This window comes from Fundulus heteroclitus, chromosome 5, assembly GCF_011125445.2.
Source record: "Fundulus heteroclitus isolate FHET01 chromosome 5, MU-UCD_Fhet_4.1, whole genome shotgun sequence".
Taxonomy (NCBI): Eukaryota; Metazoa; Chordata; class Actinopteri; order Cyprinodontiformes; family Fundulidae; genus Fundulus; species Fundulus heteroclitus.
Genome location: NC_046365.1, coordinates 20775003 through 20801003, shown reverse-complemented (window position 1 = coordinate 20801003; position 26001 = coordinate 20775003). Strand labels below are relative to the sequence as shown.

Sequence of the window (26001 nt, the reverse complement as noted above, 5' to 3'; positions counted from 1 at the left end):
TTACAACTATTCAATTCAAAAATTTATTACACAACTATGGTGTCCAAACATTTTTCCATGACGTGAAAACCTGCCACGTTCAGAGCACTAATGGGTGACAATGAGACGTCAGTGAAAAGAATACTATTCGTTTATAAAAATATGATTTTGTCTATGGAAGTAGTGAACAAACCCAATTTTTGAGGACAGAGCTGGTGAAGCTGGGTCTGACGCACCATTTAGAAGTTCTCAGCAGCCATGAAGCCTTATTTTGGTTAGCATAGCTGTATAATATTCCTAAATTGTTCATAACCTGAGCTTTCTTTGAACTGTGTGTGCTTATAAATACAACAGGGTTGTTTTTAACAGTTCAACACTAAAAGTTGAGGTTTATACTGCATTAGACATTTTTAATCAATCTTAATTGCCTTAGCTGTTTGTTTGCTTGATGCTGGCCAATCATTGGACTGTTCCAAGAAATATATATTATTTTATTAATTTTTCCCATGACAATAAAAGCTGTGCAGACACTGCTGACTAAAACAAGTCCCTTGCAGCCATCAGTCCTGGCTGGCCTTTAAACCTGCTGAACTGTACTCTATCTAACCTTACATTCATCATCGTCACCATTATCCTCCACAAAAAGCAGATTTATGTCCATCTTGTTTTCTCTGTATTAACGCAAAACAGAAAATAAAACTGAAGCGCCGTTCACATTAAGCAGGACAAAGCAGGCTCTCTGAAAATTACTGTCAAAACACAGTTCCCACTGTTATTGATGTGATGAAATCAATTCCTAATTTCTTGCTTTTATATATTTCCTTCACAGAAAAGTGCTCTGCAGAAGCGATTAAAAAAAAATTTTCCCCCCCATCGACAGATCTGGTAAAGATGAAGAACAAACATAGCGAGCGGAAAAACTAAAGCAGTGTCCTCTACATTTTTTCCTCCTTTTTCATTGTCTGCTGCATTATAAGACAGAATATGTGAACAAGAAATATACAGCCTCACACAAAAGTGTTTAAAAACACATAAAAACAAAAATTTAAGATAAAAAAAACACTTATATCTGAAAAAAAAAAACATTTAGATGTATATTATTTATCTTCTCTTCAAGGATTCAGACCAAACTAGCCTCAAAACTCTTTCTGGGGCTCCTCTAAGCAGCTGCTTAGCTTTATGGAAACCCAATGAATAAAGCTATTTTAGACATCTGGTACAGCATGAATGAGATTAAGAAAAGAAAAGATATGGAAAAACCCTCGATCAGAAAAAAACTCAGTATTGCGCACACACACACACAACCATACATACAGACATGACCTTTTAAGACTTCTGGAAAATAATCTGAAGATTCCTCATAAACTCCAATGAACATTTTTTTTTTAAATCCACCAATTAGGAGGTGCAGTTCCTTGCTAAACTTTAAAGTATTTCATTGGGATTTTATGTGATAAGACCGTCCCGAAGCAGCAAGTAATTGTAAAAAAAAAAAAAAACCCTGCCTGTCGCCTCGAACACCCCATCATGGAACCGGGTGGAGGGAGCATCATGGCGTGGAGACGCTTTTCTACAGCAGGGACAGGAAAGCTTATGTTTATGGGAAGATGGATGGAGGTTAATGGAGGGCCGGAATAGTGTTGGCCTATCACATAAAATGAAACACGTTGAAGTTTCTAAATGTAATGTGTAAAAAGGTTAAAGTCTATGCAAGGCGTTGGTCCCTTCTCGTTGCAATAAAGGATGCCAGCTAATAGAGGAGACTGGAGTAGACTGGAGCTTCCGTATGCATCAGACGTTTGTCCACCACCTTCCCCTCCTGCCTTCTGTCAATTCGTCACATCTCCCTCTGTTCTTCCTCCACGTGGGCACCCTGACCCTCGGCCCCTCCCCGCCGGGCTCTAGGCGAGTCGGCGCCCTCGGCTCTGGCCCCTTGGCCCTCTTCCTCCCTGTGCCCCGCTCCCATCTCCTCCACAACGCGCTCGTCCTCCTCCGCCCTCTCTTCCTCGTCCTCGTCGTCATCCTCCTCGCTTCTCTCCGAGTCTGACTCATCGGAGTTGTCCTCTTCCAGGTAGCGGTAGCCTTTCACCTGAGGGTAAAAAAGACGAGCTTTTATTTTTACTCTCCGCTTGGATGTTTTTACAAACCAGGACCTCAGTCACTCCAGCGCAGCCGCGTTTACAGGCTCTCGGCTCTTTATTGCGAGGTATAAAAGGGTGGCAGGTAGAGTCCGTCGAAGTTCTTAAAGATTGTAGCTTTAAAATGAAACGAGCACAAAAAAAAAGATTCAACTCGTCCCATCATTGTGTCATGAAGGATTAGGTTTACAGTCGAAACGAGGCAGTTCAGATGGGATCACCAAGACTATTGCTAATCACTAAAGGTTGGACTAATGAGTCAGATCATTTTTCTTATCCTTCAACCAGCTTTTCACATGAGTAAAATGTGGGAGCAGTCAAAATTAACGCTGTTATGGTAAAAAAAATTTTTTTTTGAATTTTAAGCTTTTAAAGATCGTTCAGCCCCAGTTTGTGTTTTGTGCACCTCGTTAATATCAGGCAGTTACTCTGGCTGGAAATGATCCTTTATATGTCACACAGAAAGGTTGTTTTCAGAGCTTCTTACCTCCTTTCCATGTGGTAAAAATTATTAAGTTCCTTTAAAATAACTGGCCAAAAGCAGAAATGATGACACGGCATTTCTATGAACTGCTATAACATATTTTTTTTAATTTTCTCATGATAGAATCTCACTTTGTTGTTGGCGCCTTGGAGGATATGACCATTAGCCCCAGGATTGCCTAATAATAAATTGCCACACTTTAACTATATAACAACAATATTAATTACTTTTAGCCCGACTCGTAGCTGCAGTCAACTTTTAACTAGCCATGAACCTCACATGGCAAAAATAATAACAAGCCTTAATTATTAAAGGCAAACTTCAGTTACATGAAGTTTTGTGCTCTTTTAGGAGTTTATTGATAGTAATCATCATACTTCTGACTGCAGGTTGTCACATTCAGAATGATTTAGAAGGCCTGTATTTTCTAGACAAAGAAGAAAAAAAAAGGCAAGGCTGTTCTGGCGACCCCCTGTAATACCTGCATGTCGCCCATAGGGGGCGCGCCACACTATTTTATAATAGTGCACACCATAGACATATATAAAGAGTAGACCCCGCATCAACCGCTCTCGCCTATAGGCGCTGACGAGATTTAGCGGCGCCATCTTGGGGCGGTCGACAACTCCGCTCAGTCTAATGTGTTAACCAGGTGCAGAATCAATTTTAATCAACCATAACTCGTTTAATGTTGAACAAATTTTCACATTTTTTTTTGCTTAAAACGTTAAAACTATAGCTATTATAACAAATGGTCCAGTGCGTTTAAATAATCTTAGTGGGGTTAAAAGTAATAGAATATTCTGACATGATGTATGTATGTTTCAAAACACAGCCACTCACACATTTTTATAAGTTTTTTATTACTATATAAACAAACACATTTGTACATGTACACATATATATGTACACATATATATATATTTACGTTCCAAAAAAGAACCCGTGATAGGCGAAATCCGTGAAGTAGTAACCTTTATTTATTTTTTTTCAATTATTTTACAATGAAATATAGTACATTGAAACCAAAGAATAAAATCTTTTTACAGGCCCAAGCATTTGTTTAACAAATAAAGATACTGTATAAACGTTTTGTTTTTTTTTAATTATTATTGACAAATAACTACTGTGCTGTAAAATAATAATTTTAATCATCAATACGAACTGAAGGCTTCCAATTGTGGAGATCAGCACCGCCCCACCGCGACCCAAGTCGTTGGATTAGAACGGGAGACAATGAAAAATGATTATGAAAAAAAATACGAAGTACAGTAGGACAAATAGTGACTCACGTGTATTTCACTGTTTTTCTGATTGACCCGCTGCATCCTGATTGCGCTCTGTAGCGTTTTTTCTTCTTCTAAAGCCCGCGGTGCAGGTGTGTTGTTTTTTTTTTTCGGGAGATGAACATAGTTATCGGTAGTTGTTGTCGCTCTTCTTACTTCTGGGCAAAAAGATTCTTATAAACCGACATGCCAACACCTATTATTACTGAGAACTGTAATGAACGGCAGCGGCTCATCAATGCAAGTCCGTGAAGCAGCGAGACCGTGAAAGGTGAACCGCGATATAGCGAGGGTTCACTGTATATATATATATATATATATATATATATATATATATATAGTTATAGTTATAGTCCTGACGTCAGCAAGCTTCCTCACCTGACAGCGCAAGCACCAGATGATCAAACCCAGATGGGAGCAGCTCAGATCAGACCAGCTTGGAGGAGCTCAACTCATTCTTTCTCTCTCCCTGCCACCTATTTCTCTCTTTCCCTCTCCTCTCCAACCAGTTATGATTTTTTTTAAATAAATCCCATTTTAAGTTATCCAATGCGGGGCTTCCCTTTGATTTGCCATGGTCCAAGAGCCAGGCCATAACAGAAAAAAAAAAAAAAATCTATCTATCTATCTATCTATCTATCTATCTATCTATCTATCTGTCTGTCTGTCTGTCTATCTATATGTATTGTAGCTGCTATGTGAAGGCGTCAGAACTTTGACATTAGCGAATTATATATATATATATATATATATATATATATATATATATATATATATATATATATATATATATATATATATATATATATATATATATATATATATATATATATATATATATATAGATGTCTAAAGCTCTGATGCCTTCACGGAGTAGATGCAATTTTGGAGAGACTAAGTCACAAAAACTTGGACGCATAGACCTGTATCTCTCTACCTAATATAAGACAAATCACATTCTAATATAAACAATATCTTTTAATCTTACTTGTGAAAAGTTATCTCTCGAGCCCTGACGTCAATAGTCCGTCGATTTAAACAAAAATAAGCCGCACAGTGCTGAGGTATCATTAGTGTGTTCAGCTTGAATCAGCAGGTTAGGGTAGCAGGTCGACCGCCCCAACATGGTGGCCGTAATTCCTGCGCCGCGACTGTCAATGCGGGGTCTACTCTTATATTATGTCTATGGTGCACACCATTTGAGCGCTGACCTAATCTACTAAATGAAAAGTCATCTACTGCAGGTCAGAGATTAGCTGCTTCTAATGTTTTAACAGAAGCTTAGCTGAATTAACCCTTTAAATATGCGCTGAAAAGCAAAGGAACACTGATAAATCATTTAGAAATCTGACAGCATGAAGGCTTTACCTTAGGTTGTAATTACAGTAGTAGTCGAGCTCATGCAACACGAATAAACTACCTTTTATTTTTAAAAAAATACTTTGTTTAAAATCGTATAAATTCTGGGCTAAACTCCAGAAACTGTCCATGCCGAGAGTGTGATGGGTCACCTTGTGTCGTGGCCGAGGGATGCGAGGCATTCTGTGCGGCACTTTCTGTGCCACGCGGCGCTCCATCACCCAATAACAGTAGCAGGCCAGCAACAACGTAGCCAGCAGGATGGACAGTTTGGCCTGAATGTGAAGAACCAAAAAAAAAAAAAAAAAAACCTCAAAAATAACATTTTAATACACAAGATGCATGCAGGGGGGAAAAAAAACTCTGAATTAACCGTACCCTCATGGGCATCTTGGACCAGAGGTAGACGACGAAGATGGCGATGGCCTGCCACCAGTGGTAGATGGTGTAGACGAAATCCAGGCGCTCTTTTTCCTCGGCGTAGAGAATGCCGACAACAGCTGGGGAACACGGAGGTTCATGGCATGAGATTACAGGCGAGAACGATTACTCACAGGGCTTGAAGCCACCAGCAACACGGGAATTTGAAAATTCTCAAACAACAGCAGTATTTTAAGAAACAAAAAGAGAACGTTAATGTTTGTTAACCATCCTATTATCATTACAAACGCTTTGATATCCGCTGGATGGTCACGGCCGATACTCACTGCTAACCCCGGTCTTGTTCAGGGCGCTGCCGAGCCCCCACAGCACCGTGATCACCAGCAGGGGACCCAGATACTCCGGTGAGCCGGGCTTGATGGACAGAGCCAGGAGGACCACCAGCAGCACGGCGTGCACCGCGGCGCCGCCCATCAGACACACCCACCGCGGCAGGCGCAGGAGGCTGAGAGAGAGCAGGGAGAAGACGGAGCAGGAGAGGCCGTAGACCACGATCAGGAGCCAGAGGCTTTTCAGGCCCAGCGTGCAGACGCCGTAGGACTGTGGGCGAAACGCAGACACGTGTTACTACGATAAAACCGGGCTGTCTCTTTCACCGACGCGCCACCGCAGAACACCAGAGCTGAGGTCCGGTACCAGAGAGAACCCGCTGATGACGAAGAGCATCTCCAGGCCGCTGTAGATGAAGAAGGGGCAGAGCAGGCGCAGCCGGTAATCCCTCAGGTGTTTGAAAGGCAGCTGGAAGATGTTCCCCCAGCCGATGCTGCGCAGGTCGATCTCCTCCGTCGGCCGGTACGCGGGGCCACACAGCAAGAGGAACTGTTGGGAGAGAAAGCAAGCGGAGACCGAGTTAATATCTCTGTCACGCAGCTACAGTCCCTATCAGGAGGAGGAAAGCAGCTGATGGCCTTCATAACCACTGAAGGCCCAGAAACGTCTTTGGAGTTAGTGGAATCAACGAAAAGTGAAAATATCTTGTTTTAAACTCGAGACAGAGGCTTTTTTCCGCCCAATTCTCCCCATACACTGCAAAAACGGAACTAAAAATATGTAAAATTTTCTTAAAATAAGTGTATCTGTCCTTGATTTGAGCAGATAAATGAGATGATCTGCCAATGGAATAAGATTTTCGCACTTAAAATAGGAACAACTCATCTCCATTGTCTTATTTCAAGTGCAGGATGTTTAATAATCTTACCTTAGGGGTCAAAATACTCATTCCATTGGTAGATAATCTTATTTACCTGCTCAAATCTAGGACATAAAGAACATAAGAACATTTTATTTATTTTTAGATCCTTTTTTGCAGTGTACTGCCTCACGAAAGCACTTCACACCCTCATTTTTTCCCCACATACTGCCACTGCTCAGTCCGTCGTCTGAAAACGGGAGGAGGAAAGCAGAACTTCAACGCCACCATTACTGGGCCGTCAACCTAAACTGACGAGCCCAGAGATATTCAGAGAAGCAACCGAAGAGGCCTACGCCGACTCAGGAGGGATTGCAAACTATTCTTCATGCTTTAGGGGAAATGACAAGAAAGCCACAGCTCATACAGGAGAGGCAGCGGTAAACATGTGGAGGAAGGCGCTCCGGTCAAATGGGACCAAAATAAAGCTTTGTAAGGGTGCGTGTGCCAAACGCACGTCCCTCCTGAACACGCCCGCACCACAGGGAAGCGTGGAAGCTGGTCAGAATCGATGGGAGGACGGATGAAGCCGAATCCATGGCAACCCTGCTGGAGGCTGTGAGAGCGTCTAGACGGGTGCAGAGGTTCCCCTTCCATCAGGACCGAGAAAGAAAAACGGAGCCAGAGCTGCAGCGGAACGACTGAAGTACATTCATGTGTAAGAACGGTCCAGTTAAAAGCTCAGGCATAAAACTCAAGAAGAATATTTGGGAAGAACGTCTCCATTCAGTCCGGCTTAGGTGGAGCCATTTTTGAACGAGAGGCAAAAATCTTGCTCTCTTTGTTGTTCAAAGCCCCAAAGATTTGCACTGAAAGATGCAACGATTTCTGTCACATTAAATACCAACACCGATGTCTGTTGTTGTCACAAGACAAAAAGTTAAAAAGTACGGTTACACTTTATATGAAGGGTTGTACATAAGACTGACATTACACTGTCATAAACATGACATAACACCTGTTATAAACATAAATGACTCTTTATGAATGTTTAGGACTGTTGTCAGTAATTGTCATTCGGTAAATTATGACACTATTAAAGTTAAATTGGCGTTGTTTAACATGTCTTTGTTATGACAAGCCCTTAATTTAACCTAATCCCAAATCAAGCCCTTATTTTACCCTTATCCCAAATCAAGACCTTAATTTAACCTAATCCCAAATCAAGCCCTTAATTTAACCTAATCCCAAACAAAGCCCTTAATTTAACCTAATCCCAAATCAAGCCCTTAATTTAACCTAATCCCAAAACAAGCCCTAAATTTAACCTAATCCCAAATCAAGCCCTAAATTTAATCTTGTCTCTGTTAATGTCAAGTTGTCATAACAAAGCCATTTTAAACAATGTCAACTTTGCTTTAATAGTGTCATAATTTACCGAATGACAATTACTGACAACAGTCCTAAACATTCATATAGAGTCATTTATGTTTATAACAGGTGTTATGTCATGTTTATGACAGTGTAATGTCAGTCTTATGTACACCCCTTCAAATAAAGTGTAACCAAAAGGACAAATGGGGGGGGGGAAAAAACACAATTTCTATTTTTACAGTCCAGGATTTCAGCTCTTCTAACCATGTCTCATTATTCTTCCTGTCCTTTCAGCATATAGGATGCAGATTGTAGCAGCAGGGAACGGGTGGACAGCAAACAGATAACGCGTCAAACTGTTCTTCAAAGAGTTAGCCTAGTAAGACTCTCAAAATGGGTTTTTAACCCATAAAAAGAACCCCATTAAACTAGATTAGAGGAAATATTCAAGGAGCAGTTTAAATGTGTCCCCCGCTGCGTTGCGTGGAGCCTGAGCGCTTACGATAATCATGGAGAGGAAGGCGAAGCCCATCAAGATGCTCTCCACCTGGATGAGCAGCATGGAGCGCGGCAGGTTGGTCAGCACGGTGGTGTTGAAGCCCGGGATGATGCCTTTGATCGCAGCCCCTGCACGTCAGACAGAAAGGCAGGTCTGAGCTGTGGAGAGCAGCTGCTGGGGAAGCAGATGTTTAGAAGCGAGGGCGTCTGGGCATTTTTTACGTTAAGTGTGTATGAGTCATTATAAAGGTTGGCTTTAGTGCGTGTGAGTGTCTGGTATATATGCGACAAAAAAGGGGAAACCGTCAGGGCCGGCGTTTCTATATGTTAAAAAAACGTTGGACAAACAAGAGGAAAAGAGCAGATCTCCACTTCCACCCTGAACATCTGCATTTCCACTTCATCAAAATGTACAAAAGTGACTTTGGGCAACACACCGAGTCACAGAAGCCCAAATCAGTACAAACTTTCATGCTTTTATTTTATTTTTATTTTTGAAGGGAAACTTTATATGACAGCAAATGTAAGTAGAGGTGATGCTGTCAGTGTTCAAAAAGGTTTTTACATGTGGGTCTGTAGATGTTTAGCTCCCAGGGGGCAGCAGAACCATCGTAAAACAAAAACAATCTAGCAACAAAAAGGCTCAAAGTTCATGCTAGCAGGGTTTCACTTCCCGACAAGGAGCTTTGCTTTGGTCCGGGTATCTAATTTAGGAAAGTCTACTAAGTCCAATGTGACAGTTAAATGCAAATGCTCCAGCAGAAATAAAAAAATATATATATCTGCACTGCCTTTCTTGTAGTTGAAGACATTTCGCTTTTCATCCAAAGAGCTTTCTCGATTCAGAGCTAGCGACAGAGAAGCTCCAAGCTTTGAAGAGCGAAAGTCTTCAACTCCAAAAACTGACGCCTGGTTGTTCTGGTCTTTTTTTTTTTTTTTTTTAGATTTAGCCTCATCCTCGAGTGGCAGAGTCTTCACCGGCATACGAACACAGAACCATGTGACGAATCCCGACTAACAGCGGAGAAGACGATTATAACCACATCATTAACCAGAGGTTAAACTAATCTGAACGCCAGCAAAAGGAAATCAGAGGAAATCCTTAAGTGTAAACGCCTCATGGCATCCTGGAGTTACAGATAAGGAAACGCTTAGCTGTCAAAAGTCTCCACAGCTCTCTGAAAAACTGACGTTTTCAGATTTTTATATATATTCAGTTATTAGATAATACTAAATGCAAAATCGGACTTATATCGAAGAAGCAACCGTTTCTTTTCACCAAGCCAAATTTGTACGTTTCTTCGTTTCATTTATTTCTTCTCTATTTGAAGAATAAACCGTTTGCACAGAGCAGAAAATATTCACATCTTCAGCGAAAGGTAGTAGCTTTTGCAGCATTTTATGCATCTTTCACTGATGCGTGAAATAAAGAATCGTGGTTCCGACACTGACTGCTGTGTGACGCCCGTACATCAATGGGAGAAACTTGACAAAAATGATGCCAGATACTGAAATAACTCTGGACCCAATTCCTAACTAGTTCCCTGATGCTTACTTCTTCAAGTAAAAAATGTATTTTATCTCAGTTTTCAGAGCCGTTTTGCTCCAGCTGTAAATGTGTGCAAATGAACACTGATAACGAGATGCTTGTAGCCATTTTGAAGCGCAACGATTGAATTACATGTTCTTTCCCTTATGAATGGCGGTCAAGACCAAAACGAGTCACATGATACTCCTCATACTTAAAGCTAAAAAACACAAAGCTGTGAATTCCTCATTAAAAGTTTATCTACGTCTTTGGTTACATTTATTCTGTATTATTTGTAGGGGTGCCACAATTTTTTGGACTGGTGATTATGTAAATATAAATAAATAAATAAAAATACTACTAATAATAATCATCATCATCATGGGATGTTTTTCCTAACTGTGATAAATGAAAGGCTGTGTTTTTCTAATTCTCATGGTGAGATTATGAGGCTATATGTATGAATTTATTTTAAGGTTTTTTTGACACTTGTGCTAATAAGTGCTAATAAGTGTGAAAGCAGGTGCAAGCGTGTTTAACATAAAACCTCAGAGGTGATGGAAAACATTTTATTACTTGGTAAACTAATACAGTAAAGTAACTAATACTTTTCCTGTGCATCTAGTAGTTCTGTATTTTTTCTCCATTAAGAAAAAAAACACAAATAAATGTAAATAATTTAATCAAAACATAACTGAACTTAGACTAAAACTAGAAATGATTTATGTACTCCTAATTTTCTGAATCTTGTCTGTCCCCAGTCTAAACCAGGCGTCTTTACCGCATATCTTCACGTTGCAGAGGACGTGCTTGCTTTCGTGCAGGTGGCCGTGCAGGACCAGACGCATGGGGAACTCGGCGAAGACGAAACTCAGCTGATGTGGAAGAAGAAGAAAAAATACACAGAGACTTCAGCTGATTTTTTTAACGTGAGGCAAAAGCGGGAAAACGGTTAAAGAAGAGGGGTAAAGAAAAAGACTCACGCTGAAGATGGCGTAGAAAAGCGACTGGAAGATGATGATGTAGCTGTGGCACGCGCCCTTCGGCAGCTTCCTCTGCTCCTGCACGTGTTCGTCCTTGTAGTTGGCGTACTCGTAGTACTGCTGGGCCATCCTGCAGTCGGGGAGTGAGAGATAGAAAGAGTTAAGGAGGATTAAACAGCTGACATTTATTTAAAAAAAAAACACTATCGTCGTCGATAAAAAGGAACATTTCCAGAGACTTCTCAGGAAACAGGAATACACATGATTGCAAAAACATCACAGTTTGACAGCTAAAATACGGCGCTATAATATTTCTAGCCTAAGCCCATCTGTCATGTCAGTCCCTAGTTAGGCTTGTGATCAGATAAAAACAAGAAAAAAAAAAGAGTTCAAATGCAAATTCAAAACAAAGACTTACCACTAACTAACGCAATAATGCAAAAGCAATAAAAGGCAAATGCAATACCATTAAATTTATTCAGAAACGGTGGCCGTCATTTACGACCGCATAAAACTTGTCCTCGCTTAGAAACTGTTTCACTTTTGATCTAAAATTATTCCAGGCAGCGATCATTTTTAGTTCTGCATTGAAGAAGTTTCACACGTCGACACCTTGCACAGAAAAGCCCCTTATTCCAGAGAGGTTTTACAGAGAGAGAGACTTTACAACTCCCACCGGCTGCTCCGTGTGTCACTGAAACACGAGGGGACTGACCATGGAAGCATTTAAAAACCACTTTGAGATTTGACAATGTAATTAAAAGAAAGTGTAACGTTTCCAGCTTCTTAAGAAAATGACTGTAACGTGACCTAAAAGGCTTCCTGTCTACAATCTTAGTCGCCCCATTTTATGTCATCCTCAGTGATTTTATTGTTGTAAATGCAGCGCGAGACCCAGAAGTTAAACAGAAAATCCAATTTAAATCATTGACTGCATTAAATTATTGGTGACATGAAGTGACAGTCTCTCCTAAGCATTAAGGTATGCAACCTGGCCTTTGCAACTCTGCTTAATATTTTGACATTTGCGATATTTTGCTTCATAATTTGCAAATTATCTTTTCATTTAAATTATTACTGCTGGTCAAAGATCAGACCTATAAACGCCTGAAGCAGTTTTCCTTATGTTGAAGATAACCCGACTTATCAAACAATGCTGCAACAGGCTCCAAACACGAAAACAGCTGCGTTAAAAACAGAATAAGTGTCATTACCATAAACGTATAAAACTATCAGCATATATATGGAAGGCTGCAGTAGGACATGAAAACGCCAACTCCTTTATATGCAAACTAAAAAGAAGTGGACCAAGAACTGTACCTTGGGGTACACCTAAACAATAACCCCTCGCCACTTATGACAATGCATTGTTCACAATTTACAAGACATGACTTCAAGCACTGTAAACCTCTCAGAAAATCTCAGAAAAAGTATAATTTGTTCTTTTCTGGAAAAACACTGTTATGGTTTAAAGTGTGAAATGCCTTTTTTTTTAAATCATCACCTTCCTACAATAATGGCCAATGTCATTTTTTTCAGGTTTTTGAGAAAACACACAAGTTATTAAGTAAAACAAGTTATTAAGTTGATTAAGGCAAAAAATATATATATGTATATTTGGTAAAAGATTACGTAGGCCATTATTTTAGGTAGATGACAAAATCCAATCTCTATCAAAGGCTCAAGGGATTTAAAATGTACCACATTTCAACAACAAATGATTGAAAAAACTGTAAAAAAAATATATATATAGGCATTCAGGGTTAAAATGGTGCAAAAAGTGACAGATACCAGGTAAAAGGAATCTGCATGAGAGATCAAAATAAATTACTTTTTTTACTAAATATTAAAATATTGAGTTTTCTTTTTGTTCTTACTACTACGCTTTTGGAGAAAACAGGGGTCAATAAATGGGAAGTCGCTGCCTGTGTGGTTTATACACCAAAGCATGAAGGAGGAGGTGTGAAACTGTGGGGTTTATTTTTATTTACTCTGACTTCTATGTCTTTGTAGAACATACAAACAGATGAAGGGTGGTATCTAACTGGGGCCTTCCAGGGTGAAGCTCGGTGGAGGAGGTGTGATGATATTTAAATTTCCTGCATTTAAATTCTGACAAGACAGAAGTTGTAATCTTTGGGCCAGAGTCTTCAAAAAATAAACTTCTTAACCAATCACTTAATCTGGGTGGCATTAACTTGGCCTCTGGTAATAAAGTAAAAAATCTTGGTGTTGTTTTCGACCAAGACATGTCATTTAAATCCCATATTAAACAGGTTTCCAGAGTTTCCTTTTTTCACCTCCGGAATATCGCCAAAATTAGAAACATTCTGTCCAGGAGTGATGCTGAAAAACTGGTCCATGCATTTGTTACTTCAAGGCTGGACTATTGTAATTCTTTACTATCAGGAAGTCCACAAAATGCAGTTCGAAGTCTTCAGCTGATTCAAAATGCTGCAGCAAGAGTTCTGATGAAAATCAACAAGTGGGATCATATTTCTCCAATTTTAGCTTCCCTTCATTGGCTTCCTGTTAAATCAAGAATAGAATTTAAAATTCTTCTTCTAACGTATAAAGCCCTTAATAATCAAGCTCCATCATATATCAGAGCTCTGATTACCCCGTATGTTCCTATCAGAGCACTTCGCTCTCAGACTGCAGGTCTGCTGGTGGTTCCTAGAGTCTCTAAAAGTAGAATGGGAGGCAGATCCTTTAGCTATCAGGCTCCTCTCCTGTGGAACCAACTCCCAGTTTTGGTCCGTGAGGCAGACACCCTGTCTATTTTTAAGACTAATGTTAAAACTTTCCTTTTTGACAAAGCTTATAGTTAGAGTGGCTCATGTTACCCTGAGCTATCTCTATAGTTATGCTGTTTGCTTTCACCCAGAAATATTAACTCACTGATGTGCAGCAACAACTAATGGTTGGTGCTTAAACTAGGTCCAAAATACAAACAGCTTCCCCTGTGTCTGTACTGTAATGTCCACTGTTAACACTTATTTCATATTCGATGTCAATAATTTGCTACTTGGCTTTTATATAAGTGCCATTTCATATATACAGCATATTAGTACACTCAAATTATCTGTATGTGCTTTTCGGGGACTCTTATAGTGAGCAGCCGCTATAAATTGTGGGAAATAATCAAAACTTTAAGCATTACAAGGATGGTCCATGCTTTTGACTTGTAATGCATGTTGGGAGACTGAAATAGGTAAGAAATACTGAATTAGGTTACAGGTACACCAGAGCCCCGCGCCTCAATGTGAGGGTTTTCACGTCCACGTTTTAGGAACTGTATTGAATCTGAAATAAAAGGGTATCACTGAAGATTTGTTTTCTTAGCTTTTCGAGCCTCACCTTGTGATATAATTCCCCAGAGAAGCCCAAAAAGGCACGATGGCCACGCCGATGGCCACAGCTGAAGGAACTAGCGTGTAGTACCGCTCCCAGTAGTTGGTTGAGACAAACAGAGCGTAGATTCCTGAGGCCAGAAACATCATCCACTTAGTACCAAGAAACCTGAACAGAAGATGGAAGAAAAACACGCAGCGGGTGAAGGAACCAATCAGATTGAAAGGATTCATGTTTAGAATATGTCTTGGTGAGTCTACCTGATGAGTACGGGTGTGTAAAGGAGGCCAATGACCGGCGTCACGTTGATTCCCATCAGCATCTTCTGGTCGATGTCCTCAAGTCCAAGGTTGCTGTACTTCACCTCACGGTAGGTCATGTCGTAATGAAGGACCAGCTGCATCTGTAAGAGGCCTGTGGAAAACAAACATAAGAGAATATTACAGCATCTGGTCTCTCGTCTCTTCTCCCCGTCGAGGTTCCCACACTTTTTTTTTTTAATTCCAAGCGTATCTAGACTCAAATTTCCAAAGTTAGTTAGTCGGTTTGATGGAATCCATTTGAAGATGATGGATCTGATGGTGTTCTGGGGAACATCAAAGATTTTAATGTTTTTTTATATCCCCGCCCTGACTTGTACTCAACAACTTTCTCCCTGACTTGTCAGGAGAGCTCCTTGGTCTTCACGGTGTGGTGCCTCTTGCTTAGTGGTTTTATAAAATGTCTGTTTATACCAATAGGTCATGTGACACAGTCAAACGAAGTCTGTGTGATTGATGTGACTTTTCAAATCAAAATCGGTTTATTTATGTAGCGCCGATTTACAAGAGATGTCATCTCAAGGCACTTTGCAGAGTCCCTTTTGGAGGCAATAGGGGCTTCATATGCACATGCTAATTAGTTTTGTTTTCCTTATTTCACTTCACAAACCTAGACTATTTGGTGCAGATCCATCACACAAAATAAGACAAAAAAAAACATTTAAATGACAGGTTGGAATGTAACAAAGAAGGTAAAAAGTGAGCCGGGGGATGCTTTTTTCAAGGCACCGTGGAAATCAGCTTCTACTTTTCCAGGCTTCTGTCAAACTCCCCAAATTTCCAGACTGTGTAGGAACCCTGCTGTAAAGACACTCACCCATATAAACACTGTAGACTATCATGGCTCCGAAACTACTGGCAACCACATTCTTGATGACTCCCAGCCTCTTTCTTCTGTAGTACTTCCGCTCCTCCTCCTCCTCGTTGTACTGAGCCTGCGGGCCCAGAAACTCCTCCATCTGAAGAGAAAAAACGGGACGTTACATCAGCGGCTCTTTGCGTCACGCGAGCACGGATGCCGAGCAGAGCTCACCTCGCCCTCTATGTTCTCCTCTTGCCCCACATCCAGCAGTTCGTTCACGCCACCATTGGGAGGCGCTACAATCTGATCAGCATCCTCGATGGGTTGTTCTCCCTCAGTTGCTTCCATCTGGTGACCAGAAGAAAGCAGTGCACGAGATAAGACAGCAGGTTGACTCAAATCAAACCAATTCATCTCAAACTGGTTAAAACTCTGTTTAACAATTTGTTGAGATGACAATAAATCTTCATCCGTGTCACTTTAGGAACATTTCTTAGTAGCTGTTGTTTCTCCATTCTTTAATAACCTGGTTGTTCTGTTGACAGGCTTTTATTTCCACTTTGCCCAGATCCTGGAACATTATGACCCTTGATATCATGTTTGATTTTGGACTAGATCAAAGGTTAGAGGAGGACGTTTATAACCTGGAAATGGTGCAAGTTCTGTGGTTCGAACCCCACAGACACACTCTGGGTCCTTGAGCAACACTCTTAGTCCCAGAACAACGTGTTTTCAGGAACAAGCTTAAGATCAGAGCACGGCAACAGCATGCAGTGAGTGGTAGCGTGAATGGTGACAATAATTTGTCGTGTATTACAGAAATCAGACACAATCCATCGCTGAATCGGTTTGATCGTGTAATTTTCATGGGTTTCGGTATTATTTATTGTAAGATACGTGCAGAAATGAGCAAAGTAAAAGAAACCAAAGAACTTCTTCAAACTGGATGTGTGCAAAAACTTGAAGTCTTGCACTTTATGAGGAAGTGACGATCACATTTTATACAGGTCACGGAAGGTTTATTTTCATACACGGATATATATATATATAGATATATATATAGATATATATATATATATATATATAGATATATATATATATAGATATATATATATATATATATATATATATATATATATATATATATATATATATATATATATATACTGTATATATATATATATATATATATATATATATGCTTACATACATACATACATACATACATACATACATACAAACATACATACATACATACATACACCACTCCAGTATTAAATAAAACAGGCCAGTATAGTTTATGGTCAAAAAAGTTATTGTTTATACCTCAGACGCAGACATATTTTCTCTTCCACTAGAGGGATCTTTCTTGGAAACAGAGTTAGGAAGGAGCAGAAATTGTTTCCAAGCTGTTCACACTGCTGACCTGATTTCTAACGCTGTTATTAAGTGTCTGTTGTCCGTAAACGCAACACTCCCCGCCTGAGCCCAGCTCCAGCCCACATCTCAGGGCTGTGAGCAAAAAGCCTTCATATTAACACGGCCTTGCTTTATTATCTAAGGACAGTAAAAAAACACTCACCGTGTCAGTGCTAGGAGTCTCCTGCAGAATGAACCCCGTGTCCACCTGACAGGCAGAGAAATGCGGACACCATCCCTCCCCCCCTCTCTCTCTCTCACCCTGCGCTCCTTCTAGTCTCGGTCGCTCGTTGGTTCCCCTTTCTGAAGCACAGGCCTGCAGGTATAAATAAAAAGTTTCACGGGGGAAACGAAAGTTTGCTTTCTCACTTCCTCACCGCCTGTTGCCTTTTTTTTTTCTTAAAGGCACAGACACACTCCGAGCCGAGGAAGCCCCGCCCACTCATTGCACCCAAACCCATCTACTGGCTGTCCCCTATTATATAGCCACACTGACCTATATAATACAGCTCAGTGTGGCTGTACCGTTCAATTCCCAGCAGACCGACACTTCCTGTTTACTGTGCGTCGCGTGCTGAGGTCCTGGCACGTGTCAACAAAATGTCCATTTATTGTAGTAGTTTGAACCTAAACAATAACTTCTGCTTTTACATTGGTCACACCCTGGGGGGAAATGGGTTTATTCTTGTCACTGTTAATGACAAAACCCTGAATTCATTTTTTTTTTCAGAAAGTTACGTATTTTTTTTATACTTGGCCGATGCTCTTTTGGCATGGAGGTAACCAGGGAAGCCCAGACTGCTTTAATAACCATAAAATGCTTCAGAGATTCTGAGGTTTAGGTCTTGAAGCAGGTGTCGGTGCTTCAGGCAGTGAGGTGTGACGCTAATATAAGATCTGCATCCTTATAAATGTCCTGGTAGAGGACACAGTGGACCACCACCAGCAAGTCACATAAAGCTTTGCTTAGTTATGGATACTTCACACTGAACCCTGAGCAACGTGGATTCTGGAGTCTTAATAAGAAAAATGCAAAAAAAAATAAAAAACAGTCTGGCCCTTTTGCACAACAGGGAAGACACTTGACACCAACTCTAATTCACTAAACATGAGGAATGCCACAGATGTGGCCCAGCTCCTAGATACTGTCTGGTGGCTCTTTGAGGGTCTGACTCCAGCTGCAGTCCATCTATCCCAGGGGTTCTCAACCTTTTGCAAGCTGGGCCCCCCCAAAGCTGGTTTGTTGCAGTTGGGGCCCCAGTGCCCCCCGCCCAGATCCCTCATCCCCCCGCCCCGCCCCGCTCTACCTTGCATAGATAGATAGATAGATAGATAGCCCTAGGCTATTATTTTTAGGCCCACATTATTATTATTGCCATCATCAGTAGCGGTAGGTAGGCCTATTATCATTTCTAGGCTATTGTTATAATTGGCAGTAGCACCAGACTTCTAATGTGAGCTTGCAGGCATTATTATTATTATTATTATTATGAGTAGTATAGGCCTATCACCATTACTAGGCTATTGCTATATAATTGTGAGGTTACATGCTTTTTTTTGTTATTATTATTATTATTATTATTATTATTATTATTATTATTATTATTATTATTATTATTATTACTATTATTATCATCAGTAGGCCTATCACCATTACTAGGCTATTGCTATATAATTGTGAGGTTACATGCTTTTTTTGTTGTTGTTATTAATATTATTATTATCATCATCAGTAGGCCTATCATCATTACTAGGCTATTGCTATAATTGGCAGTAGCACCAGACTTCTAATGTGAGCTTGCAGGCATTATTATTATTATTACTATTATTATTATTATTATTATTATTATTATTATTATTATTATTATTATTATTATTATTATGAGTAGTATATGCCTATCATTATTACAAGGCTATTGCTATATAATTATGAGGTTACATGCTTTATTGTTGTTGTTATTATTATTATCATTATTATTATCATCAGTTGGCCTATTATCATTACTAGTCTAACTCTTGGACTGAACGTATTTTTTGCCAGATGCATTCAAATAGTCACCAGAGTAAAGAAATGTATATTATATGTGAATTATGTGCGCCGTTTGGAAGTAATTTTGATAAAAATTGCTGTATAAGCGAAAGAGCACGAACGTTCTGCATTCGGGTTGTTCCGGAATGCGACGTCACAAACAGATCTAGTACCGTGCATCAGCCTGCAAATACTACGTCTTTTGCTACCGATTTGTTCAATTTTATTAATAACTCTTACTCTACGTACAAAAAAAATAAATTAAAAAAATGTCTGATACATCTACAAACTCCACCTCAAGCATCGGCGACTCAGATAAGGAATATATTTACGAAGAAACGGAGTTTGAACAAGGTGAACCTGAGGAGACTATATCTAACGTTGCTAAGACATAGAGCCCATGCTCCATTGTAAGTACCCCTCACAATCCTCGCTTGTGAAGTGTGAATTACATAAAACACTTTTGTCACTGCTGGCAATCCAGTCCTTTTGCGTTTCTTTTACGAATTTATCCAATTTCTTTCGGACCTTTTAATCATTCGGCCAAGTATGTAGCGCTACTTTCTGGCCTACACTAGACCGCGGTGAAGTTGGCTTGACATGGACATTCAAGCTCCGCGGAGTCAGCGGAGCGTCTTGAGAAACAAAAATCAAATCAGATTTGTTGACGGTCCCACCGCGTATGGGAGAAGGGAGCAGCTGAGAGACGATGGCCGAAATCAGAGTCCTTCAACCGGATCAACCGTGAGCTAGATCCCGCTGACTCCGCGGAGGTTGAATGTCCAATGTCAAGCTAACTTCACCGCGGTCTGCACTACAGCTGCTAACTACGGCGATTTTTTTTAATATACATACATGTACAATGTATGCAAACCCTCTGGCATGAGTCTGTGAAAAGGATTAATAGGACAAAAACACCGAAATAATCCTTAGTGAACAATATTTGTTTAAACCTACCGGGCGGCTCGTCCTCTTTGCTGAAGTGCTGTGTGTCTGCTGTGTGTCCGCTTTCTGATGTTAAACAAACATGTCTGAACGTCCATCCATCCATTTTCTGACCCGCTTAATCCCTCATGGGGTCGCGGGGGTTGCTGGTGTCTATGTCCCGATATAAAATAATTCTTAGCCGTCCAGTGGGTTCATGGTTCCATGCTCTCTCATGTGTATTGGCTGCCGTGTTTATAAGGCAGCTAAGCTACTAGCTATGTCGCCGTACAAGCCTTGGCCAGCATTTCACAGACTCCCTCCGTCCCTTCAGGCTTTTGCTGTATAAATCTGGCAATATGGTACCATCAACCATCAACTTACTCTTAAAACGATCTTGTGATACGTTATCTAAAGAAGAAAAATATGCCGAGAACTCGTCAGCTTCCTTCCAGTCCGGCGCGCATGCGTGAAAAACCCGGATGAAAACCACTTATCACCTGCATTTGCGCTCACTATCGACAAAACAATCAAATTTGTTCAAAACTTTTTTTTTTAAATCAGTCCAAACACATTTTAATTTTTATTCAGGAGTTATGTATATACAAAACTTTAACTTTTTATGAAAGTAGTTTAGTGATAAAAAAAGTGCAAATTTTTTTTCCCAGTTTTTTTCCACTCCCATCCTGTAGCCTACTCGCGCCCCCCCGGGAGAGTGTCGGCGCCCCCCCGGGGGGGCGCGCCCCACCGGTTGAGAACCACTGATCTATCCGAAGGGCTCCGTGTCACAATCCACTCACTGCTGCTTCTTCTGCACCTTTTCTGCTCCACTTTTTTTTACTTCCACTTAATTTTTTAACAAAATCCTTGAACACAGTACTAAATGAACAGCCAGCTTCTGTTGGCTAGACTGAGAACTACAGTCTGCTGCATGACTGTGTGGAACCGCTGATCCAAGGTTTAGGTTCAAATTTGTCGAACTTGGCAGCAAAAATTTGTAAAAAAAAAAAAAAAAAAAAATGTTCCTTCTGAAACTAAAAAAATTATATTTTAAGAAAATAAAATAGTTCAAGCTTTTGTAGGAAACAGGATCTGTTGATTATTATTACATAGAGGGATCCAATGTCCTATATTTTTTAGACCAATAGAATAAAAAATTAGATTTTAATTTGTACCATTCTAGAACTGCACCTCTGGTGTCGACAAAATCTTTTTAAAATCGCTCAGATGTGACGTTCCAATTTTCTGAGCAAAATAAATTGCTTTTATAAGCTGTAGGCCACACTAATCAAAACAAACAGAAACGGATGACTGGAATGCCTCGCTCCATGCGCGATGAATCTAAATAATGTACAATTCCCAGTTTTTCATCAAAACACCGACACAGATGAGGTTTTTAAATCTCGACCGAGCCGAGCAGGGGACAGATTCAGCTGCTGGGAAGGGAAACTGGGCTCATCGTTTTTATTTAGTTACAACAGTTTGCACATGGACAAATATCAACGGCGACACACACACTGGCGTCCACCGACAGACAAACAAAGTCAGAGCAAAGTCCATTTGATCTGTAGGAACAACACAGAACCAGCCCATCAGGATAATAACAGTAAATGATGCGAGGCGTCGCGGTAAAAACGTTTCATCTCAACGACACCGACACAAATATTCTGACATTTTATTTCCTAATCTGGTTCCAACATCTTCAACGACACGGTTACTGCAGGCGGCGATGGTGAGCAGAACGACTCACTTCAAGGGCCCAATTTTTGCTAGGATGTAAAATGTCGCTTTTAAATTGTCCCAGTTTGCATATTTGCATATTAACGACCCATAGTGTTATGATTCATAGTTAAAATCATCACGTTGACCCTCTAGGAGCAGCCATTCCCCATTATTTCAGAAACAGATCATGTAGGTTTGCTTCATTGGGTCTGGCAGTCAGGTCTGCTGTTTAATACAGCCTAGGGCTTCCATGAAGTCCAAGAAAAACCGTCAACTATGTATTGAAATGTATTTGCAGATGAGTGTGCATGTAATGACCGTCAAGCAAAAGAAACTGTTAAATTAAGACTGTTAACATAAGTAATTAACCTAATGCATTTGTTAGTTCTTTCAAATTGTTACTTTTTACCTTCATATATAAATCAAAGAATCTTTTAGCTTTATTCAGAAATTTTGAGGGCAAATTCAACATTAGGCTCATTTTTAATAAGTACGATTCCACATCTGAAATTCTGATTAATATAGATAAGCTTTCTTTGGGCCCCCCCTGCTGGTTGGGAGGGCGTTGGGCAGCAGCTTGAGTTGCTTATACCTTGGCCCGGCTCTGTCTGCATGCCCACATTAAAAAGACTTCATTTAAACACACCTAGCTGGACGATGTCCCATAACAACCTCACGCTTTTACTTCGGATGCAGCTAAATGTTGAGGCGGTTGAGTTCGGTTCGTAAACTGGGCCAAAGCCGGGTGGAAGAGAGCCATGAAGCGAACTCAGAAGTGTGAGCCCGTGTCCTTGTTTGCAGTCAGTTCTCTGCAGGGGAGACCTTCAGGCCAACCTGGAGGAAGGAACCGGTCCAGAGAGGCCCTGTGGAGCTGCAGGTCCCGCCGTCGGTGCTGCAGTCTGTGCCGTCCTCTGATGCGAAAGAGGCCGAGCTCATCCTGATGGACCCTCAGTACTTTAAACACATTTAATTTACCAACCCATACATGCTACCCCCCCCCCCTCCCTCCCCCAGCCCAAACCCGCTGCATTCTGCACACAGACGCCGGGGTCTCTATCCGCTCCCCACGGCGGCTTTCCTCATCATTTCCTCGTCCTGCACGGACAGCTCTGTGAGCTTGCGTCCCAGTCTCTCGTGAAGGTCCAGGTATTTGGCCACGCAGCGGTCCAGGCACACCGACTCGCCCTTCGTCAGCTCGGCTTCCTTGTAGTGCGGCGGGACGCACTTCCTGTGGCAGGCGTTGGTCATCCTGAGAGGAAGAACAGGTCACATCGTTCAGTGCAGGATCTAAATTCATCATTACATTTTTTTTATTTTTTTAGGCACACAACCTGCTGCTTGGAAAAGATCAACAGCACCACCTGCTGGATTTTTTGTTTCTCCATGCACAAAAAGGCATTTTTTTATTTGCTGGAGAGCTAAACAAAATGAACAAAACCACATTTTCAGACACTTTGTTGAAAACATTCACAAATAAATCAAAACCGTTGTTTCTCAGAACCCTTTAATAGTAAGAAAAATCATTACACCAGAAGTGAAACATTTGTTTTGTTTTATCCTAATCAGAGGATTTTTGATATGCATCAATAAAAAGAAGAATTTTTTAGACATTATAGTTATTTAGGTCAAAATGTCAAACTGGGAAAAGTCTCGTCTAGTGTGACAATATAAAAGAGGGACTATTTTAGATTAACACCACACCGCACCGGCTGACACGTCAGGGCTTAAATAAAGACATCAGGTGCAGATGAATCCACGCTAACCCAGAGTCTTCCTGGGATCTCACTTGACTTCAGATTAACCCGTTCCAGGAGGGAGAGGCACCGAGAACCCCGGGTGGTGGTGGTGGATGTGGACCCCCGACCCGATCAGAGAGTGGAGACACAAAAACCTCAGCGAGATGGAAAAGAGACGTTCACAGGAAATCGTTTCAAAGTCCCCGACAGAACAAGCGGCCCGATTCCACCACCGAGACGGAAGGAGCTGAAGCGCGGAGTCCAGCAGGGAATGAAAAACTAGCCGACAGGTTTAGGTGACAGATGCTTGTATAAATGTGTCGTATGAAAGCGTTATCTGAAAGAAAAGACTTCAGGCTTTTGTACATATGGAAATGATCGTGAAACCCCCCTGGCAGTCAAATCCATTCAGCGGGTTTCTCCCACTGATAATCCATGGAGGCCGTGGGGCAAACAGCCTCCAACCTAAAGTTAAGTGGAATTTACACCACTCCCATTTTGGTAAACAAATACTTTATTCTACCCTTTCATGGGACAACACTGAACCTGTGACACTGATACAATCTAATGTAGTCGGCTTAAAGCTTTTATAGCTGTGTACGTCTGCTGTCCGCTGAAAACAACGCCACACGCAGCCACTGACGCCTAAACCGCTGGCAACAAAAATGAGGACACCTCTAACTGGAAATGTCCAAATTGTGCTTAATTTGTAGGCATTCCAGCTACAAACCCAAATGTTTTACTGGAATTTTATGTGATACACCAACAAAAACGGCAGATATTCATGAAGTGGAGTAAAGGGACATAGCTTTCTATTTTTTTTTGGTGCAACACAAGTCAAACGTTTAGTGTGCATCTGTATTCAGATTTTTTGCTGTTTGCTTTGATTTTAATTTAATGGTAAAAAAAAAACCCGATATCTTCTGTTACATTCATTAAACTTGTTTAGATTCAACAAATGTTTTTTAAAGAAACGGTGAACCAAATTCTATTCTTGTTGCTCAGTCACAAGTTGTTTTTTTTTTACTGTACAAAAGTAGAAAAACAATCCACCCAAAAGAAATTACAACACTATTGTTTTCTCTTTGCTACAGCACAAATGCAACACACTTTATTTTCCAGATCAATCTGATTTAGAGATCCCTTTTTACTAAAAATGTATTTTAGCTTTTGTTCCATTTTTTAAACAGATCTTTGTTCATCTCAACTACTTAATAATGTTGGTCCACATTGCAGAACATTTGGTCACCTCGGCTCTGATGCACAGCTACAGCATGATGCCACCACCACGTTTCACCATGTAAACGGTGTGTTCAAGGTCACACGCAATGTCAGCCTCCCTCCAGTCATCTAGTTCTGCATTGGGGTCAAAATTATTTTTCTGCAGGCTGTTTGTTACACTCCACATCTATTAACCTTATGATGCAGGTTTAAAAAAAACAAACAAACAAAAAAAACATGATTAATTTGCGCTTTGCTGTAACAAATGGATCATGAATGGATCATGTAGCATCGATCCCTCCTGTTAACTGAAGACCTAGCTGGTAAGCGAGGCTGGTCACTGATCAGAGCTGAACCCAACAGGCCCACGGTCACTGGAGGATCTCCAGAGATCCACAGCAGGAGGGAGAATCTGTTAGCAGAACATCTACAGGTCATGTATGATTACACAAACCTGGGCTTGATGAAAGAGTGGCGAGAATAAAAAAAGGCAGAAAACACTGCTGCTGCAGTCCATCCTGGTGGTTCTGAACCCTCTACCCCATGCTAAAACACAAGAGTGACAGGAACATAAACAATCCAGGCCACCCTGAACGCACCATTCTCACAGTGAAACAAGGTGGTGGCTGCATCATGATGTGGGCATTCTTTTCTTCAGCTAGTTAATGGACAGAGGCATGGCGCGCCGAGGCAACCCTGTTAGATGTGAACCTGTGGTGGAGGTTCACCTCGGCGCAGGCAGAGCTACCCCGGCAAGGTTTAAATGTCACGTTGGTTGTAACGTAAAGCAGGTCGGCGGTGCGAAACTGAAGTAGCTTGATCGCGCTAATCGTGATTTATCGGCCCGCCTCTTTACTGTATGAATTTAAATGACATTACTAACGCGATCCGCTTCCCTCCCGTCAACAACCAGCATTCTTTACTATTATTTCTGCAGGAATCCGTCAGGACATCGGGTCATTTAGAGGATTTACCGGTTGTACATGTCCGCCATCATCTCCACCTCCAGCTCCGCCGCCAGCTGCTGCGCCTTCATGGGATCCATGGCTCCGTGTCCGGCTGCTCCAACCCCGGCCTCTGCTAGCAAGCAAGCACGCCGCTCCTCTGACCCTCTGCTGCGGACACAAAAAGCCCAGCCGCTGCCTCCCCTGTAACCTTCAAAAAAAAAAAATCTGCAGCTACAACACGTGTGGAGCGCTTCCTCTCTCACTTCCGCTGTCAGGAACGCCAGAAAACAGCGGGCTGCCAAAAAACAGGGCGCCCCCTAGCGGCGTC

General features: G+C 41.1%; 2 protein-coding genes across 2 annotated transcripts; both read right to left on the bottom strand.

The window, feature by feature from the left end:
- Nucleotides 1–846: 846 nt before the first annotated feature.
- unc93b1 (unc-93 homolog B1, TLR signaling regulator) lies at nucleotides 847–17508 on the bottom strand. Its single transcript, XM_012870197.3, has 13 exons — nucleotides 17258–17508; nucleotides 15907–16023; nucleotides 15691–15832; nucleotides 14814–14967; nucleotides 14560–14721; nucleotides 11200–11329; nucleotides 10998–11091; nucleotides 8693–8817; nucleotides 6324–6506; nucleotides 5954–6227; nucleotides 5625–5746; nucleotides 5399–5521; nucleotides 847–2068 (listed from the first exon to the last, which is right to left on the bottom strand). The coding sequence occupies exons 2-13, from the start codon at nucleotides 16021–16023 to the stop codon at nucleotides 1817–1819; spliced, it is 1878 nt and encodes a 625-aa protein (XP_012725651.2). The 5' UTR covers nucleotides 17258–17508; the 3' UTR covers nucleotides 847–1816.
- A 3986-nt stretch (nucleotides 17509–21494) lies between these two features.
- Nucleotides 21495–25924, bottom strand: timm10 (translocase of inner mitochondrial membrane 10 homolog (yeast)). The gene is made up of 2 exons (XM_012870241.3): nucleotides 25701–25924; nucleotides 21495–23018 (listed from the first exon to the last, which is right to left on the bottom strand). The coding sequence occupies exons 1-2, from the start codon at nucleotides 25769–25771 to the stop codon at nucleotides 22823–22825; spliced, it is 267 nt and encodes an 88-aa protein (XP_012725695.1). The 5' UTR covers nucleotides 25772–25924; the 3' UTR covers nucleotides 21495–22822.
- Between the last annotated feature and the right edge of the window lie 77 nt (nucleotides 25925–26001).

What these genes read in the sequence shown, in the direction of transcription:
- timm10 (XM_012870241.3), bottom strand. Translation starts at nt 25,771, where the DNA reads ATGGATCCCATGAAGGCGCAGCAGCTGGCGGCGGAGCTGGAGGTGGAG. An exon ending in ATGGCGGACATGTACAACCG is followed by an intron (nt 23,019 to 25,700) that starts GTAAATCCTCTA and finishes TCTTCCTCTCAG; the next exon opens with GATGACCAACGCCTGCCACA.
- unc93b1 (XM_012870197.3), bottom strand. Translation starts at nt 16,023, where the DNA reads ATGGAAGCAACTGAGGGAGAACAACCCATCGAGGATGCTGATCAGATT. An exon ending in TCATCAGCGGGTTCTCTCTG is followed by an intron (nt 6,228 to 6,323) that starts GTACCGGACCTC and finishes TTTCGCCCACAG; the next exon opens with TCCTACGGCGTCTGCACGCT. An exon ending in GGTCCAAGATGCCCATGAGG is followed by an intron (nt 5,522 to 5,624) that starts GTACGGTTAATT and finishes CTTCACATTCAG; the next exon opens with GCCAAACTGTCCATCCTGCT.